Source organism: Bos indicus x Bos taurus, chromosome 26 (genome assembly GCF_003369695.1).
Source record: "Bos indicus x Bos taurus breed Angus x Brahman F1 hybrid chromosome 26, Bos_hybrid_MaternalHap_v2.0, whole genome shotgun sequence".
NCBI classification, from domain to species: domain Eukaryota; kingdom Metazoa; phylum Chordata; class Mammalia; order Artiodactyla; family Bovidae; genus Bos; species Bos indicus x Bos taurus.
This window is the reverse complement of record NC_040101.1, coordinates 8,375,623-8,393,002: the sequence shown is the minus strand read 5'-3', so window position 1 is coordinate 8,393,002 and position 17,380 is coordinate 8,375,623. Positions and strand designations below refer to the sequence as shown.

The window sequence follows — 17,380 nt, the reverse complement described above, 5'->3', positions numbered from 1 at the left end:
GTGAATCAGACACAGATCCTGCTCACAAGCATTCACAGCCTCCCAGGACAGAAGAGTCAGGCACAGGAATCACTGTGGTGTGAGAGAGGAGAGGACCAGGAGCATGAGGAAGAGATACAGGAAAGCAAAATACAGGTAACCAGGACAGGCTTCCTGGAGTCAGCATCAGCACAACTGTCAAGTTCTAAGAAGTCCCTTGGACAGCAAGGAGATCAAACCAGTCAGTCCTAAAGGAAATAAACCCTGAATATTCACTGGAAGGAGTGCTGCTCAAGCTCCAATACTTTGGCCACCTGATGCAAAGAGCCAACTCACTGGAAAAGACTCTGATGCTGGAAAAGATTGGAGGCAAAAGGAGAAGGGGGCAGCAGAGGAAGAGATGGTTAGATAGCATCACCGACTCGGTGGACATGAGTTTGAGCAAACTCTGGGAGATGGTGGAGGACAGAGGAGCCTGGCGTGCTACAGTCCATGGGGTCCCAAGGAGTGAGACACAACTGAGCAACTGAACAACAGCAACAAGTTCTGAGGCAGAATCCAGCAAGCTACAGTCCATCAGGGCCAAATTCAGTTCACCATCTGTGTCTATATGGCCCAGGAGATAAGAATGGTTTTTATATTTTTTTAATGGTTATTTAAATACCAACATAATAGTCTCGACTTTGCTTGCTGGCCAATAAAGTGTGTAATATTTACGATCTTTTAAAAATATCTGCCGACTCCTATAACTAAGGCATGAAAAAAATCCCAAGACAGCAAATAAAAATCACAGCTAATGTTTTGTGAGAGCTTACTGTGTATGCTCCACTCTGCACACATTATTTCATCTCCACAAAAACGCTATAAAGGAGATATTATCCCCTCTTTACAGAGAAGGAAACTGGGTCATAGAGATAGTAACTAGCCCAGAGCCTCACAGCCAGTGAGGGTAGAGCCTGACCCCAAAGCTGCTTCTCCATCACCAGCTGAGATGCCTGCCCAATTCCCTTTGGAGGAAACACATGAGTGAGCTTTCAGCACAGAGCATGTCTGAGAAACAAACTCTTATCTGGCTGGGAAAAAGGGAGACAGAGGCCAGAAACAGGTCAAATCATGGTGGGCTCTGAATGTCAGCCAAGGAGCTATTCTGCAGCCAATGCACGGTAAGTTCATTGCAATACTCCTCATTCAGTAGCAATATACTGAAAACAATCTACATGTCCATCACCTAGAGTTCAAATAAATTATGGAACGTCCATTCAATAGAACACGATGCAGCTTTTTTAAAAATGCGGATCTTCCTTACTGTATCTGTCAGCTACTGCTGTGCAGCAAGCCACACAAGCTCCCAGGGGCACATAGGAAACACTTGTTTCTTAGTTCCTTCAGACCAGCTGGGCTCAGCTGGTAGCTCCAGGCTGCAGATTGGACCTGTATCTGCTTCACTCATCTCCTAGGCTCCTTGGACCAGTGGGCTAGATGCGTGTATTCTTCTCATGGAGATGGCTGGGCATAAGGAGAAAATGAAAACGAGCAAAGTCTCTTAAGCACTCAGCCCAGAATTGCACTTTTTCAGTCCACCTTATTCTATTTGCCTCCACAAAGAACATGGACAGCCCACAATCAAGGGGCTTTCAACTTTTACAAAGGAAACTGCAAAGTCAAATGGCAAAGGCTGTAGATTTATAGAGATGTGAAGGCTACACCAGTAATTCAACCACTGCATATGCTATTAAAGAACAACATCCAAGATGTATTTTGGAGACTTGCCACAGATGACGCTAATCCTTAGTCACGGTGACAGCCATGTACGTAATCTCTCCCTTAAAACTAAGACTCTCTCAGGGTGAGTCAGAAACAGGAGGGAAGGGAGCAGGGCACAAGCTTTAAAAGAATGACATAGCCATTGTTGTTGTTCAGTCGCTAAGTCATGCCCAACTCTTTGTGACCCCATGAACTGCAGCACACCAGGCTCCTTTGTCCTCCACTGTCCCCCAGATTTTGATCAAATTCATGTCCATTGAGTTGGTGATGCTACCTAACCATCTCATCCTCTGCTGCCCTCTTCTTCTTTTGCCTTCAATCTTTCTCAGCACTAGGGTCTCTTCCAATAAGTCGGCTCTTCCCATCAGGTGGCCAAATTACTGGAGCTTCAGCTTCAGCGTCAATTCTTCCAATGAATATTCATGGTTCACTTCCTTTAGGACTGACTGGTTTTACCTCCTGGCAGAAGAAGGGACTCTCCGACAAAAATTGGTTAGAACCAACCAGGTACAAGATGGCAGAAGTCAACTTCCAGAGGACCTTGAAACTCATCATACTCTCCTTGTAATTTGTTGTTTCGTTGCTAAGTTGTGTCTGACTCTTTGCGACCCCATGGACTGTAGCCCACCAGGCTCCTCTGTACATGGAACTCTCCAGGCAAGAATACTGGAGTGGGTAGCCTTTCCCCGCTCTAGGAGATCTTCCTGACCCAGGGATCAAACCCATGTCTCCAACATTTGCAGGCAGCTTCTTTACCACTGAGTCACCAGGAAAGCCTGTCCCTGTAACATATTAGTTGCTAAATGACACAACCCAGGAGCCATGACAGTTCTGAGGCGGACCATAAACCTCCAAAAAGTGGGGGCTGGCCCAATTCCTGGAAATCTCAGCCCTCTTCTCCAAAACAATTGGAATAATCCTCCCACTCATTAGCTTATGAAATTACCCAGGCCATAAAAACTAACCACCCCGCATTTTGGGGCTTCTCACCTTCTGAGATGGCCCACACTCTGTCTGTGCAGGGTATTCCTCCCAAAGCCCTTCTCACTTTTTGAGAGAGACCACACTCTGTCTCTGAAATGTGTGTCTCTCTAAATAAATCTACTTCTTACCTATCGCTTTGTCTCTCACTGAATTCTTTCTGTGATGAGACGTAAAGAACCTGAGTTTCAGTAAGCCCTGAGACAGGACCTGAAAGCCAGTGGGTTCAAGCCCCGATCTGGGTTGTGTGGTTTCAAATCCACATCTGACCCGAGCCCTTTGATGCCATCCACTCACATAGCTCAGTGTGCTTAATATCTGCTCTGCCCACCACCCTGAAAATGAAGCAAATGCCATCTGTTCCACCTGCCACCTTGGACATGATGTAGATGACAACCATCCTCCCCACCCCGTCATTCTGCCACATCTCTAGCAAGGCCTCAGCACGACCAGAGGAGATGCTGAGAGAATGATGGACAGGGGGTCCTGAGCCTACCCAGCTGCCCATCTGAGGCCCTGTTCTGCCCAGCTCCACCTCAAGGTGACCCCTCCTGGTCCAGACCCATGTTCCCCAATGGCTGTGCCACCTGCCTCCTGCACACGACCTCCCCTCATCACCATCCTTCTCCCTCCTGTATCTGCACATTAGGGCCCCTGCAGCTTCTCTTCCCTCCAGGGTTTTCCTCAATTTCTCAATTTCATTTTAATAAAAGAACATTATGAATAAAGTCCACAGGCCAAAATCACATCTAGGACACTCAGTGAATCAGAGCCAGAAAGGCTGCCTTTGAGAATGGGGTCCCAACTGTTCAGACAGGGCTCTGAGGTTAAGGTCAGGGGAACAATCCTGTCATCCAGAGTGGGAGACGGGGAATGGGCGTGTGGCAGAACAGGGGACAAGTTCAGACTTCAGTGTGCACGTGTTTGTGTGTGTGTGTGTGTACATGTATTTGTGTACAGAAATGGGCCTTGAAAAGTCTTTGTGATAAACAACAAAGCAAGATTTTTTAAAAATTCTAAGTGATCTTTCTAAACACATGGTCTTTCTGTACAGTATATGGAACTATTTTCAGCATCATGTAATAAACCATAATGGAAAAGAATGTGAAAAAGAATATATATATATTTATGTGTATGTATGTATAAAATCACTTTGCTGTACATGATAAACCAAAACGACATAGCGAATCAGTTATACTTCGACTCAATAAATTGAAAAAGAAAAATCTTTGTGAAAATGCCTTTCGAATTTATAACAACTTCCAACTCTGGTAATGAAGAAATATGATAATTCAAACCAGCCCTTGTGCTAAAGCTACTAAAAAATAAATCTGGAAAAATATTTTTTAAAATACTTTTGAAAGCATCAAAGAATGAACAAGACAAGAAAGAACTCTCTGGTCCCAGATCTGACAGCAACAGAACCCAGAGAGGGAAGGCCAGACCAGAAGCCCCTCTAGCCCCGTGGCTTGTAATCTGGAGAAACAGCTGGTGTTTTATCAGCCTGTTGGGGCCAAGGGACAAAAAGTCATGCCGAGGCCCACCCAATGTGGGAATCTCATTACCACCCACAGAGTGGAAACCCCAAAGGACTCCACTCTCAGGGCAAACCCACAGAAACACAGCCCCAGCACCCCTGAGTCCTCCACACACCCTCCGGTCATGCTGGGTCCTCCCAAGGGCGATGAGCCCAGGGCTCGCCCGCCCACTTTACGACAGAATAGAATTCCCATATATTAAGTGGTTGCAGAAGTTCCCTGCTGTGGAACTTCTGTTTTTATTTTAGGATGTGCTGTTAGTCCTATCTATGATTTCTTTGATGGCAAATTCTTGGTTAGAAACCCAACCCCAAATCATCACAATGTGCCTAAGGGAACATACAATTCCCTCTGTGACAATCAACTCTGTTACACGGTTTATGGGCTCACATGGCAGCCGAAAGCGGATCCTGCCTCTATAAATGTAAATTTGTGAAATGCTCTATATATGTCAAGCAGCTGTGCTGCTAAGCAGAACGCTTAGAATCAGAAAATCGGGAGTTCAAATCCTTGTTTTACAAACTGAAGGCCACATAACGGTAGGCAAATGACCCATATTACTGAGTCTCATTTTCCTCATCTGTGATATGATGACGGTAATAATAACGATAATAAGACCATCCACAAGACTCAGAGGGACATCAGGAGATGTGAAGTAAGAGGCCCAGTGCACAGGAACTACTGAGAGCTCAAGTGCTTAGTACATGTTCAGTATCACTAATGTCAGCAGAAATGTCTTGGGAAATACCACAATTCAGAGTAACATACAACAGTGGTGATAGTTAATAATAATAATATTAGCCAGAGCTTGTCCGTGAGTCTAGAACAAATGGCTTTGACTATCCGGAAGTAAGTAATTGAAGGACTAATATTTTTACATGACTGTAAAACACCAGGCCTAGCATCACGTGCTTTGGGAGTTGAAGACTTGACCTCTGACCCTGGAGGCTCTGGGTTTTGTTGGGTGATAATAAATGTATACACAAGGCTGTGGGCAGCTATGAGGCCCCACAGGAAAGGAAATGAGGTTGTCTTCAAGGGAGAGGAGGTGAGGGAAGAGCAGAGAAGGCAACCGAGAGCTCCAGGAAATTCAGAAATGACCTCAGTCAAGCTGATGAGTTTGAGTTACTCAATGACTGTGTAGTTACTGTACATGCAGAAGAGAAGGGATGTGCATGTCTTCATTCCTCACCCACGAATGGTTCAGAAGAGGCAGAAGACCCCAGACCCATCCCCCTCCACTCAGAACTTGGCTACTGTGTCTGGGCCTGTGTCCTCCCAGGGCCAGAGACTGAGCTGGGGCAGAAGGCACATCAGGGACCTCACTCACCCTCTCGGACAGCGTCACGGGCCAGGGGGACGCCGTGATCATCACTGGCAGCCTTCTCAGAGCTCTTGGTTCTCATGCCTTTTCTGTTGATATTTTTACCTTAAAAAATAAATGAGAGAGAGAGAGAGCAAGAGAGATGCCTTTACTTTCCCATATATCAGAGTCATCCCAGGATGGTGAGACTCAACCATCCTCTCCTGCAAAGCAACCATCTCCACCCTCTGCCTCCCCAGACCCTAGTGATGGCACCTTGAACTCTGAGAGGCTGGTGGTTACAGGGAAGGAAGTGTGTTATGGTGAATGCCCAGGGAAATAAACACGGTAACAAGCAAGGCACATCTGCAGGTGGCTGCTATTCAGAGGCTGCAAAACGTCCTGTGGGGGTACTTTTGACCCTCCCTGGCACTCCAGGAGTAACACTACATTTAACTGATGAAATGGATAAAACGGAGCTGGAACTTCAGGCCTCTGAGCCTGGAGCTAGATTTCCTACCATGCTGGGCTCCTCCCACCTAATTCTCTCCAAGGCCCCAGTTGAGTACCCGGAGGGGCTCTCTCTCTGCTCACAAACACCAGCTTCTTTTCAGCCTTCAGATCATATTTTCTGTCCACCAGAACTCAGTATATGTTGTTTCTCCTCTGCAGCATCCTTCCATTCACTCTTCACCTATTTCACTTCCTCTGATCTTGCAAATCCCAGCTCAACCATGCCCTCCTTGAGATGGCCTTCCTGAACTGCCCACCTAGATCACTGCCTCCTTTGATGGGCTCTGACAGCACGTGTCCCTGGTCAAGTTGCTTCTATGCGGAGCCTGAGGCAGGGGTTCCGTGCATGTAATGTACCAAGGTGGGGTCTAAGGAGAAAACGTGGGAGGAAGCAAGATGAGGCAGAGGCAGGAGCTAAGCTAGGCTGGGCTCCCAGCGAGAATCTGACTCAGCCTGACGCCACGGGGAGCTCTGGAGCTGACACTGCACAGAGTGTTGGTCCCACCATGAGACAAGGGGCCACCTTTCCTATGCTGGCTGGTCTCTGGCTACAGACTGATCTACTGGGGGTAGGAGAAGTCACCTTCCAAGGGTCAAGCTCCAGAGAACGGAGCAGCTGTGAGTCATCACAGCCAAGCCCCAGCAGCTGTGGGAGAGGCATGCCTGGGTGGGAAGAGGACCTGGCGGGGGGGGGGGGGGGGGGGCGGGTGTCAGCAGCCCCCACTACAGCTCTGCTCCCCAGTCTGGGATAACATCATCACACACATACAACACATGTTGTTCTGTGCATGGAGGCAGGACCTGCGTCTGATTTTGCTCATGCTCTCCCTCCAGAGTCTGGTTAAGCCTGTGATGAACAAATGATCATGAATGATTATGAGTCAGTGAATGACCAACGAGGCAAAAATAAAGGGAGGGGAGGGTCTATGGAGAAAGATACTGAGTTTGGACTTTGAGAAACAAGCTGAAATACCAAAAACATCAAGTGGATTGTGCCAATTCATGAAGTCATTTCAGATTAAATTCTAGAGTCACCAAAAAAAAGAAGAGAGATTTATCAAGAAAACATCATCAAAAAAGTCAAGGGTGCATCGTGCCTGGCCAAGGGCAATTCTCTTTCCATCATATTCTTGGGTGATACCTGCTGGGCGTATCTTTCATTTGTAATATAAGCTAAAAAAAAAATCACAAAATTAAGAGTCCTCCTTGGGTCAGGGAAATTAAAAACCAAAACACTCAGAAAGGCCAGAGGAGGAAGGCTGCCAACCCGAGTATAGCTGATGACATCAGCCTGATATCACCTGGCGTCTGTCCCATTCTCGTGGGGAGGGATGTCACAGCCAGTGATCTCCAAAGACGACTTCTTCCGAAAGAGCCTGATGGTGAGTCGGTAAAAATCTTGATTGTTTGGAAAATTGGGCGCCATAACTTTTGAGAAGGAAGAGTCTGATCTGGCAGAAAGATAAAATGGTGGTGGCGGGGGCAGGGGAGGGGGCGGCGGGGAAGTTTTACACAATGTAAGAGGAAAAAGCCAAAGTTCTGGGGAACAACATTCCATCCAACATTTCCCAGAAGCCGGACATTCATCGCAGGCCCTCCCTCTGCCAAGTCACCCTCTCTGGGGCCATAGCGGACAACACGGGAGACGGAGTCAGAGAACACGGTCCTGCAGACGCACTCAGCCTCACTCCCCTGGGCTGGACCCTCGCCCTGCACTCAGCTCTGGGAAGCCAAGAACGGCCCAGATGTGGGGCAGATGTCCTGTTACCCCTGAGATCAACATGTGGGAAACAGAGTCCCCACAGGGAGTGGCAAAGAAGCAGAAACAGGCAGGGCCCCTGCCACCTTCTCTAGGAAGATCTACTTCTGGGATAGTTACCTACAGATGTGATTCCAGCCCCAGGCAGACAGGCTCTGCCACTGCACCGACCACATGTGTCCTCAAGGAACCCACCTCTCCCCTCCTGTGCTCCATCCCCTCATCAGTTTGAAATAAGGAGACATGCTACCTGCCTCGCTGGAAGTCATGGGGCGCACACGGACGCCATATATCCAAGCACCGAGGGCAGTGCCTGACCGGCGGTGACCAGTGAATAAAAGACAACCTCCCTCTTCTCATTGTTCACATGAGTCCCGAGTTCCCACGGTCACAGAGCACCATCCCAGTGGCTGGGCAAGTAACAGCCGACACGTGGCCCATGAGTCACAATTTACAAGGCATCCTCTCATAGATTAGGGCTTCCTCTGTGGCTCAACGGTAAAGAATCCGCCTGCTGACGCAGGAGATGTGGGTTGGATCCCTGGATCAGGAAGATGCCCTGGAGGAGGAAAGGGCAACCCACTCTGGTATTCTTGCCAGGATAATCACATGGACAGAGGAGCCTGGTGGGCTACAGTCCATGGGCTCACAAGCAGTCGGACACAACTGAGCAACTGGACACACATATAGGTTCTCATGGATTGAAACGTTCCGTCTTGGCAGATACCCATCGAGGGCAGGAAACTCGCTGTGAACATTACCCTACAGATGGGAACACAGAGGCTCAGAGGAGAAGAGACCCTCTCAAGGTCACTGAGAGAGCCAGGAGGCGGCAGAGTGGGAGCCCTATGCCAGGCCTAGGCCCTTCCCAACCTCTTCTCTTGCAGCGAGAAAGGCAGCATATGGTCTGTAGAGATGAAAGGAGAGAAGTGGAAATAGTGCTCAGAGGAGGAGCCGGAGCCAAATCAACATCTCCATCTGGGCTGTATGACAAAACCGAATTCCTTAAAAGTAGCAAACGGAATTGCCAGTGGGGGCTGCATATTCTATTCTAGTCCATGGTGATAAATATCAAGCTTCTTGGTTGATAGGAAACTATATTCCCCCCTCCCGATATACAAGGAGCTTACAGTAGCAGCCCCAGAAACTGAAAAAATTCTTTGCTGCATATTTGCATTTTCCCCAGGAAATTCCAGCCCGGGAGCATCAGCACTCTCTCTCTGTCCTGAAGGATGCAGCCCTGAGCCCTGAGCCCCTCACCAGCTCTCGGGAAGGACCCCACCAGGGGAGGAAGGTCCTGGCCCCAAGCCACTGAGGGTTTTCGAAGCTCCCCAGAGAGGCCACCTCGCTGCACTGTGACAGACGATAATTTCACTTTCTCAAATACCACAGGACCAAGGAGGATCTTGCAGGAGGACATGAAAAACCCAAACTAAACTTAGAAACTGGAGCTCCCTGTGTTCATTAGCAGGAAAAGGCTCGACACGGGGCGGGGACTGCCCTGTGCCCTCTTCCAGATCCCAAACCTGAGAGAGCCAAGGTCCTGGTGGGAACAGGTTTCCCAGGGATCAGGTAAAAGCCTGGGGACCAAAAGGTTGAGTGGAGGAAGGATGTGCTTGCTTCGGTTAACTAGCAACCTGGAAGGTCTGAGCTGGAGACGGAGGCATCGGGTGTAATTTCTCAAGTTTTTTTTTTTTTTTTTTTAACCAGGACTGGACCAAAGTCTATCGATCAATCAACCAACCAGCCAATCAATCCCTCACAAGCGCTTCTTCCCACCCATACCCCCATCCCCCACTCAGCCTTGTCTTCCCTGGGAAACCTTCGAGTCAGCCCCTGGTCCTCTATGGGCCGGCCTTTTGTTCAGACGACTTGGTCTCCACCAGGGTCCCTGGAGCCGAAGGGACAGCCCATCCCAGCCTCTGGGCAGCGGCAGCTACTTTGCTGACGTACAACCAAGTAAGAAGCCCTCAGCCTTTAAAGAGACACTCCCAGAACAGCAGCAAGGTGGGTGTGCCAGGCCCTGCCAGGGGCACTGCAGGTATCTGCAGTCTCAGTTTGGGTTCTGCCTGGAACCAGCCGGGGACAAGGCTTTGTGCTGCAGAAGTGACCGGGGGAGGTGATTATTTCCTGAATCACAAATGAAGAAGGGAAGACAGTGAGACTCAGAGAAGGAGATGCCAACAACCTGAGCTGCAATGCTGGCAGGAAGCCATCAGGACTCAACGTGGCTGGGGCACCTGGAGACCCTGGGTCGAAGCTGCCTCTCACCCGTCCCTCAAGAGACTGGGAGGCTGTGCCTTGACCTTCTAACCTCACACCACCTCAGGAAGCTTCTTGTTATTACTCCCCGTCACAGTGATGAATTCAAGACGTGAAGATGTCACCTGTGCCCACGAGTGGCACAGCCAGATTCTGAATCTCTCTGAATCCTGAACAACCTCTGCCAAACCCTTACTCGTGCCTCTCATGAACCAAGTATTCCATAAAAGTCTGACGTAGAGCCTTGAATTAACACCTGAAGGTGTCCTGTGTGGCTCTGACATTCCTATGATGCCCAGATCAGTAGCCAATGGGATGCCAATCAGTTACAGACACGAGCCCTTCCCGTGGCCATTCCAAGGCACCCTGATTTTATGGGTTTCATGATCCCAGGGAAGCAAGAGGAACCTCAGAAGGCCAGAGAGGGCAGAGCCACTGCTGGAGACACCAAGCCTGAGAACTCAGGCTCCCTGACCACCTCGGGGACATCCAGAGAAGACCCCCACCTCAGAATTCCAGGTTCCCAGGGACTTCCCCGGCAGTCCAGTGGTTAAGGCTCTGCGCTTCCAGTACAGCAGGCAAGAGTTCGATCCCTGATTGAGGAACTAAGATCCTGCACGCCATGAAGCAGGGCCAAAAAAGAAAAAAAAATCCGGATTCCAGGGCCCAGGCTGCTGTTGCCATGAGACCTAAGACACTGTCCTCCGTGAGACCCGGCAGTCAGGGATGCTCAGAGCACACAGGAAACACAACGGCTATCTTCAGAAGCCAGGCCTCCAACCCAGCTTCTCCAAACACACAGGTGTCTGCCCCTTCATCACCCACACACAAGCCTGGGTTTCTACAACCACAGGCACGGTGGGGAGATGTGCCAGCATGAAGAGTTGACTTTGGAAAGCATGTTGGAAACAGAGGTGGTGTCTTAAAGCTGTTTGCTGATGTACATGAGAAGAAAGACCTTTTCTATAAAAAGTCCTTTCCCTTGGAATTCTCTAGGAAGTTGATCTGGACAAAAAAAAAAAAAAATGGATTTAACTCTTCCAGAGAGCATATAATACCATGATGCAAAGATTTCTTGCTATTTGTTTAGGTGTGCCTATAGCCTTGTGATTGCTTTTAAAGTATGCAGGGAAACATTTACAAACACATGCTCCTAATCCTCACACTCCAGCTTGGCCCAAGAGATGGCATTTCCAACCGAAGGGCGAAGCGCGCAAGAAGCCCTGAAGGGTGCTGAAGCAAAAGCTTAAAAGTGAAGCTCTTTCCAGCAACTAGCTGGCAATGCATAACAGAAAGGACTTTGTTTACAACCAAATATGCTCATATAACAGCTCTCTGATTATCGCCAGCCCCTCCCCTTCCCGGGCCAGAGTAGAACACAGGACAAAGTACAAACTTGCCAATTCTGGGCACAGACACACCAACAAACGTGGCTTGATGCCCACTCTGTGAATTCCACGGGCTCGAGACAGAGGGTCAGAGCCATGGGTGTGATGCAGGCGAGCGTGTGTTCCAATAGACGTGCATGCTCCCCAGCCCTTGAAGGAAGCAACCAACATGTAGGAACCCAAAAGTTCAAGGCTACTTCCAGCCCAACGGAAGAAGGAGAATAAAACATCTTCAAATCACCTACTGAGTCTTGTTTATGAACTCATCTGTTTTTCACGACCTCTTGGGACGGCGAGCAAAGCGAGTCAGTTATGTAACTATGGTTTACTTCTCTGATGCCTATTTTTTCCCTCTAAGAGGAGTATGGTTCCAAACCAAAGCCATCAATTTGGAGATGACATGGAAAGTACACCCCACATCCACTCGCATGCCCAGACTGTGGTCCCGCATCTCACTCTTCACCCTAGGATGATGAAAACGGGGCCCAGAGACTCATTCTTTGGACCTCCAACTGCAGGGGTCTAGAAAATATTGAATTTGGCGAGAGACAGTTGAATAAATGGAATTAGAGAAAAGCAGCTTGCCAGGTCCTTGTGAGGAAGAACATTCTAGCAATCAGTACTATTTATCCAATGAACAGGTAGCCTTTCAAGGTGGTGAGCACCCGTCAGTGGAAACATAGGCGCCTAGACCAATGTAGAAGCCCAAGATGGAGCTGCTTTTGCCCACGATGCCACATTACCAAATTTAAACTTACATAAACTTCTTGGCACGAACAATCCCTTCCTGACCAGAAGTATCCAGTTAATTCCCAAATGCCAGGTCAACTCTGGGTCTTCTCACCCCAAACAAAGTTGACTGTGTCACCCCAGGCAACCAGATATTTTCTATTTTCTTTTCCTTGCTCTTTGTTCTATAAAAACTTCCTGCCTTCTGCCCCATTTGCCATTCCCCACACGGAGACTGCCTGCCCACTTCATGAACTGCTAAAGTTAGTATCACCTAAATAGTCTTCTTCAACCAATTTTTAACACCAAGTAGCCTGCTGGCAGGATCTTGCAATGAATAAGAATTTGCTTACAATGAACACTTAGGTTCCTTGAAGATCTACAATTCTGGGATTTGCTGATGTTCACAACGAGGGCCTCAGAAACTGTACGAGACTGAGTCCTACTCAATCACAGACAAGGAATTCCACAGTCCTGTATCCTGATGGGGTGGGGGTTGGTTCTGTGAATCTATAGACGTGAAACAGTGCAGAACTACACACACACACACACTCTCATACACACACCCCCGCACACACACAAAAGTGCACACGAAAACTGGGGAATGTCAGGTGATGCTAGTGGTAAAGAACCCGCCTGCCAACGCAAGTTAGACGTAAGAGACACAGGTTCAGTCCCTGGGTGGGAAAGGTCCCCTGGAGAAGGAAGTGGCAACCCACTCCAGTACTCTTGCCTGGAAACCAAGGCATGGGCTGAGGAGCCTGGCAGGCTGCAGTTCTTAGGGTCACACCGAGTGGGACATGACTGAAGCGACAGCACATCCTCTGAAAGTTAAAAGTATTGTACCAATGTCATTTTTCTGTTTTGATACTGTATATAGCAGTGATCCTTAGCCCACTGGTGACATGTGACAATGTCTAGAGATATTTTTAGTTGTCACAACTCGGAGGAGGGTGCTAGTAGCACCTTGTGGGTCAAGGCCAGGCATGTTGCTAAACATCCTACCATGCACAAGACAGCCTTCCCCATACACACACACACACACACACACACACGGCAACCCCACAATGTCAATACTCCCAAGGTGGAGAAATCCTGTACTGTAGTTCTAAAAGGTGCTATCATTGGGGGAAGCTGGAAGAAGGGTACACAGGATCTCTCTGCACTATGTTTACAATTTCCTTCCTGTCTATACTTATTTCCAAATAAAAACCTTAAAAAAATGTAAGATTCCACTCTATTCGGTACATAAGGGCTCTACTCTGGAATCCATCAGTTACTCATGGAAAAATGCAATACTCTCAATTAACCAAAAGATTCAGCTATCCAAGCCACTTCCAGGAGAATGTCGGCCCATGAAAGCCATTGCACATTGGTGGCATGAAAAAACAGCCAAGAGTCAAAGCCAAACTCACACCAAGATCGAATGCCCAATGCCCTTGGCCCCTTAAGTAAACCTTCCTATGGGATTCAGACAAGACTCCCCCTAGACCCAGAGACACAGAGCATCTACCTCCCATCTTCTCTTGAGCCCAGCCTTTATGTACGATACAAGCTATGTGGCAAATATTTTATCATCTGGGAAGACAAAGCACATGAGAAAATTCTCAATGAGCAGTTATACGTGCTCTTACATTCTTCTTCCCTAAATCTAACCCCTCACTCCCACCTCAGTGCCTAGACAGTGCACCACCCACCCAGTCCAAAAGCTCACAGTAAACATTCCCACTGTGGCCCCTAAGAATACTATAAATGCCGTCCTAAGATATTAGTGCAATCTGCTGATGAAATGGTCCAACACAGAGATGAATGCTTCTGTTACATCACGTGTGTTGTTGTCTAGTTGCTCTGTTGTGTCCAACTCTTTGCGACGCCATGGACTGTAGCCCCCCAGACTCCTCCGTCCATGCGATTTTCCAGGCAAGAGTACTGGAGTGGGTTGCCATTTCCAGCCCAAGAATCAGACCCACGCCTCCTGCACTGGCAGGTGGATTTTCTACCACTGAGCCACCAGGAAAGGAGCAGTACCTGTATCAAGCCACCCCTTAAGGGAGGCAAAATCATTTTCTCTTACTGTAATTTCACTGCACAAAACTATCACTAACTGCCCTCAGCAAAGTGATTCTTAACCAGACTCTCTGACCTCTCTGACTTCAGGTTCAGGATAGAGGGTTCCACTGGTCAAGGGCCAAAAAGATGAGGATGGGGAGGATCAGAGCTAAAAGTATTGGATCAAGGTCACATTTTGCTTGTCAGAGTTGGGCGGGGGGAGTCTAAAAAGCCCCAAACTGTTTATTAGAAACACACCCTGAAATGGTAGCAGGCCTGGAGGTTGAGTCTCTGGAGCTTCCTGTGTTCAGTTTGGGGAATCAACGACACTGCTCTCGACACACCTGCAACTACCCTCTGAGCATCCCATTCCAGAGTGTTCCAGGAGAGTGGGGCGGGGTCTTTTTGCTCTCCCCTCCCCCAGGGCCTCACCCGGCACCTGATGCTGAGCAGGTTCCTGGTAACGACCTGCAGAATAACGAACAGCCCAGAAGGGACCAGAGCAACCGCAAGCTGACACACGACAAGCTTTTGTTGAAAAGCTCCTAGGACAAGCGACAGAGTAAAGCGAGGCAGCCGTCACGTGCGGAGGAAGATGCTGGGGTCAAGAAGCTGAGTACTGAGCCCCAGGACTGGGATGCAGTGCAGTCCTCGGACTCTCAGTCAAGCCTGGGGCTTCCCCCACGTCCGCCTGGCCACCCCCCAGTACATACCAGAACCTAACAGATGTGTCTCCCACCCAACTCGACCCACCATGCCCAGCGCCACACCAACCACATGGCAGATGCTAAAAAACAAAAACACATCCCAGCTTGATTCACACGACCAGACAAAAAAGCCCTTCAGTTAAAAGCACAGGAGAAGGGCCTCCAAAGCTGCCACACCACCTTGCGAGTGACCCTGAGCAGACTGCTGACACGGTCAGAGCCTCAGTTTCCTCATCTGCAAAGTAACAAGAATATCCACCCCTCGGAGCCCGTGAAAGAAATAAGTGAGATGGTTGCCCATAAAACTCCTAGCAGGGTCACAGCGAATGGTCTACAAATATGACTGCCTTGTCCCACTTCCATTCCTATTATTAAACCAGCGTGGTTTTTACAAATCTTAATAGGCATAATTGCCCAGAAAATATGGGGAATGCTGGCTCTGTGCAGGGTGAAACAACTCACAGAAGGGCCTGCAGGTTCACAGTCACCCACAAACTCAAATCCCTGGAGAAGGAAATGGCAACCCACTCCAGTATTCCTGCCTGGAAAATCCCCTGGGCAGAGGAGCCTGGCAGGCTACAGTCCATGGCGTGGCAAAGCGTCAGACGCGACTGAGTGAGTGAGCACACAGCACACTAACTCGAATATGGCAGGACCCCTCCCGCTCCAGGTAAGTGCAGAGTTGCTGCTGCGATGGCCCCCAGGACTTAGGAGTTCCTGACCCTCATCTCTGCTCCTTCCCCACGGCCTCCTGCTATCCTCAGTGAAGAGTTTAACCAGACAAAGGTGATGCGCTCCTGCCAGGAGCTGCGTAACGGTGCCACCACCGGCACGAAGCTCCTTTCAAGGGAGGCCGTTCCAAGGCCGGGGAGCTTGGCCACAGTCCTGCTCTCACTCCTCAATCCTGAAATATTAGGACCGCAGCCCTTTGCAATTTGAGCCCAGGACACAATTAAGAGAAAGTCCTCTATTCACAAAGAGTGTAAGAAACTGAATGGAAGCTATTTCCCCAAGACTCGGCAGGCAGAACATGGGGGTGCGTTTGAGAGGGGTGGGAGGGGTGGGTGGGTCCAAGGGGGCCTCTGGGCTTCCTGAAGTCCAGCAGCCCGGGCCCTCCTGGGGCTGCAGCCCAAGGCTCCCCAGCAGAACCGCTGCCATCCTAACCGCTTCCTGGGCAGAGGATTCAAGGGACCCACAGAAAACAGGATGGGGGGAGCTTTCGAGGGGACCTTGGCTGGGGAAGGGCCGGCCAGCTGAGTTCTCCCCAGAAGGCCACTATGCCAAAACAGACCCCCACTGGTCACATTACCAAATTGGAAATTCACTCTCAAGAAAACGTCCTGAGAGAAGACTGAAGAAGTAGGCAGTAAGATCCTTTTCCCAGTAAATCTCAAACTTGGCGCTGAGGGACCCGCTCCCCAGGCAGCTGAGAAGGGCAGCTGGTCAGGTTTAAGTTCTGGGGCGCTAGCACGGGCCTCGGGACGCGCGGTCAGTGCCTAAGGAGGTGGGGGCCGCGATGGGGGCAGTTCGCGGGGCTCTCTCATCCCAGACACACGCAGAGGGAAGCCAGCTGTCGCCCCAGACCCGGCAGGCCACCGCCGGGACAGGCACACGGCCACGGGCGCCCCCTCGGGCCGCCCAGCGCCGCGAGTTAACTTACCTGGCCGAGGCGTCTGCGGAGCCAACTTCTCCCTCTTGGGAGCTTTCTTGGGCTTAGTCGTCGCCTTCTTGGGCGGCCTGGGCTGGGGTGGCCGCGGCCCCCGCTCCCCCGCCCCGGGCCCCGCGGGCAGCGGCGGCGAGAAGGGCTCGGGCTCGGGCTCCCGGCGCGCGTAGGAAGGCTCCAGGCTCCAAGTCTCCTGTATGTCGTCGTTGGGGTCCTCGACGGCTGCGCCCCGGGCCCCGACCCTGGCCGGGGCCACCGCCAGGAGCGCGAGGGCCAGCACCAGCGCGGCGGCCCCCCGGCGGGCCATGCCCGCTCCGCCCCGCGCCCCGGGCAGGGTCGCGGGCGCCGGGAGCGCCGGGCGGGCGGCGGGCGCGGACGGCGGCGCGGGGCAGGGGCACCGGGCGCTCAGCAGCACAGGGTGCGGAGGCGGCCGGCCGGCGGCGCGTGTGACCCGCCCGCCGGGTTGGGCTGGGCTGGACTGGGCCGGGCCGGGCCAGGCGGGCAGGGGCGCGCCAAGGCTCGGGGCGGGCGCAGGGGGGCCGGCCCCGCCCTTCCCTCCTCCCTGCCTTTCCTGCCGACCCCGCGGTGGCTGGCCCTGGGAACCATCCATCCCGTTGCTGCTGCTAAGTCACTTCAGTCGTGTCCGATTCTGTGTGACCCCATAGACATCAGCCCACCAGGCTCTCCTGCCCCTGGGATTCTCCAGGCAAGAACACTGGAGTGGGTTGCCATTTCCTTCTCCAAT

The 17,380-nt window shown here is 50.5% G+C and overlaps 1 protein-coding gene across 2 annotated transcripts in view; it reads right to left on the bottom strand.

Annotated features, from left to right (window-relative positions):
• CPXM2 (carboxypeptidase X, M14 family member 2) overlaps positions 1-17,104 on the bottom strand; it is a 135,881-nt gene extending 118,777 nt beyond the window's left edge. Inside the window, exons 1-2 of one of the 2 annotated variants that reach the window (XM_027528975.1) lie at positions 16,633-17,104; positions 5,593-5,691 (exon numbers count right to left, since the gene is read on the bottom strand). In XM_027528975.1, the coding sequence (XP_027384776.1) occupies positions 5,593-5,691; positions 16,633-16,942 (409 nt within the window). In that variant the 5' untranslated portion in view covers positions 16,943-17,104. The remainder of the gene's footprint in view (positions 1-5,592; positions 5,692-16,632) is intronic. The other variant, XM_027528976.1, reaches the window with a different exon arrangement.
• Between the last annotated feature and the right edge of the window lie 276 nt (positions 17,105-17,380).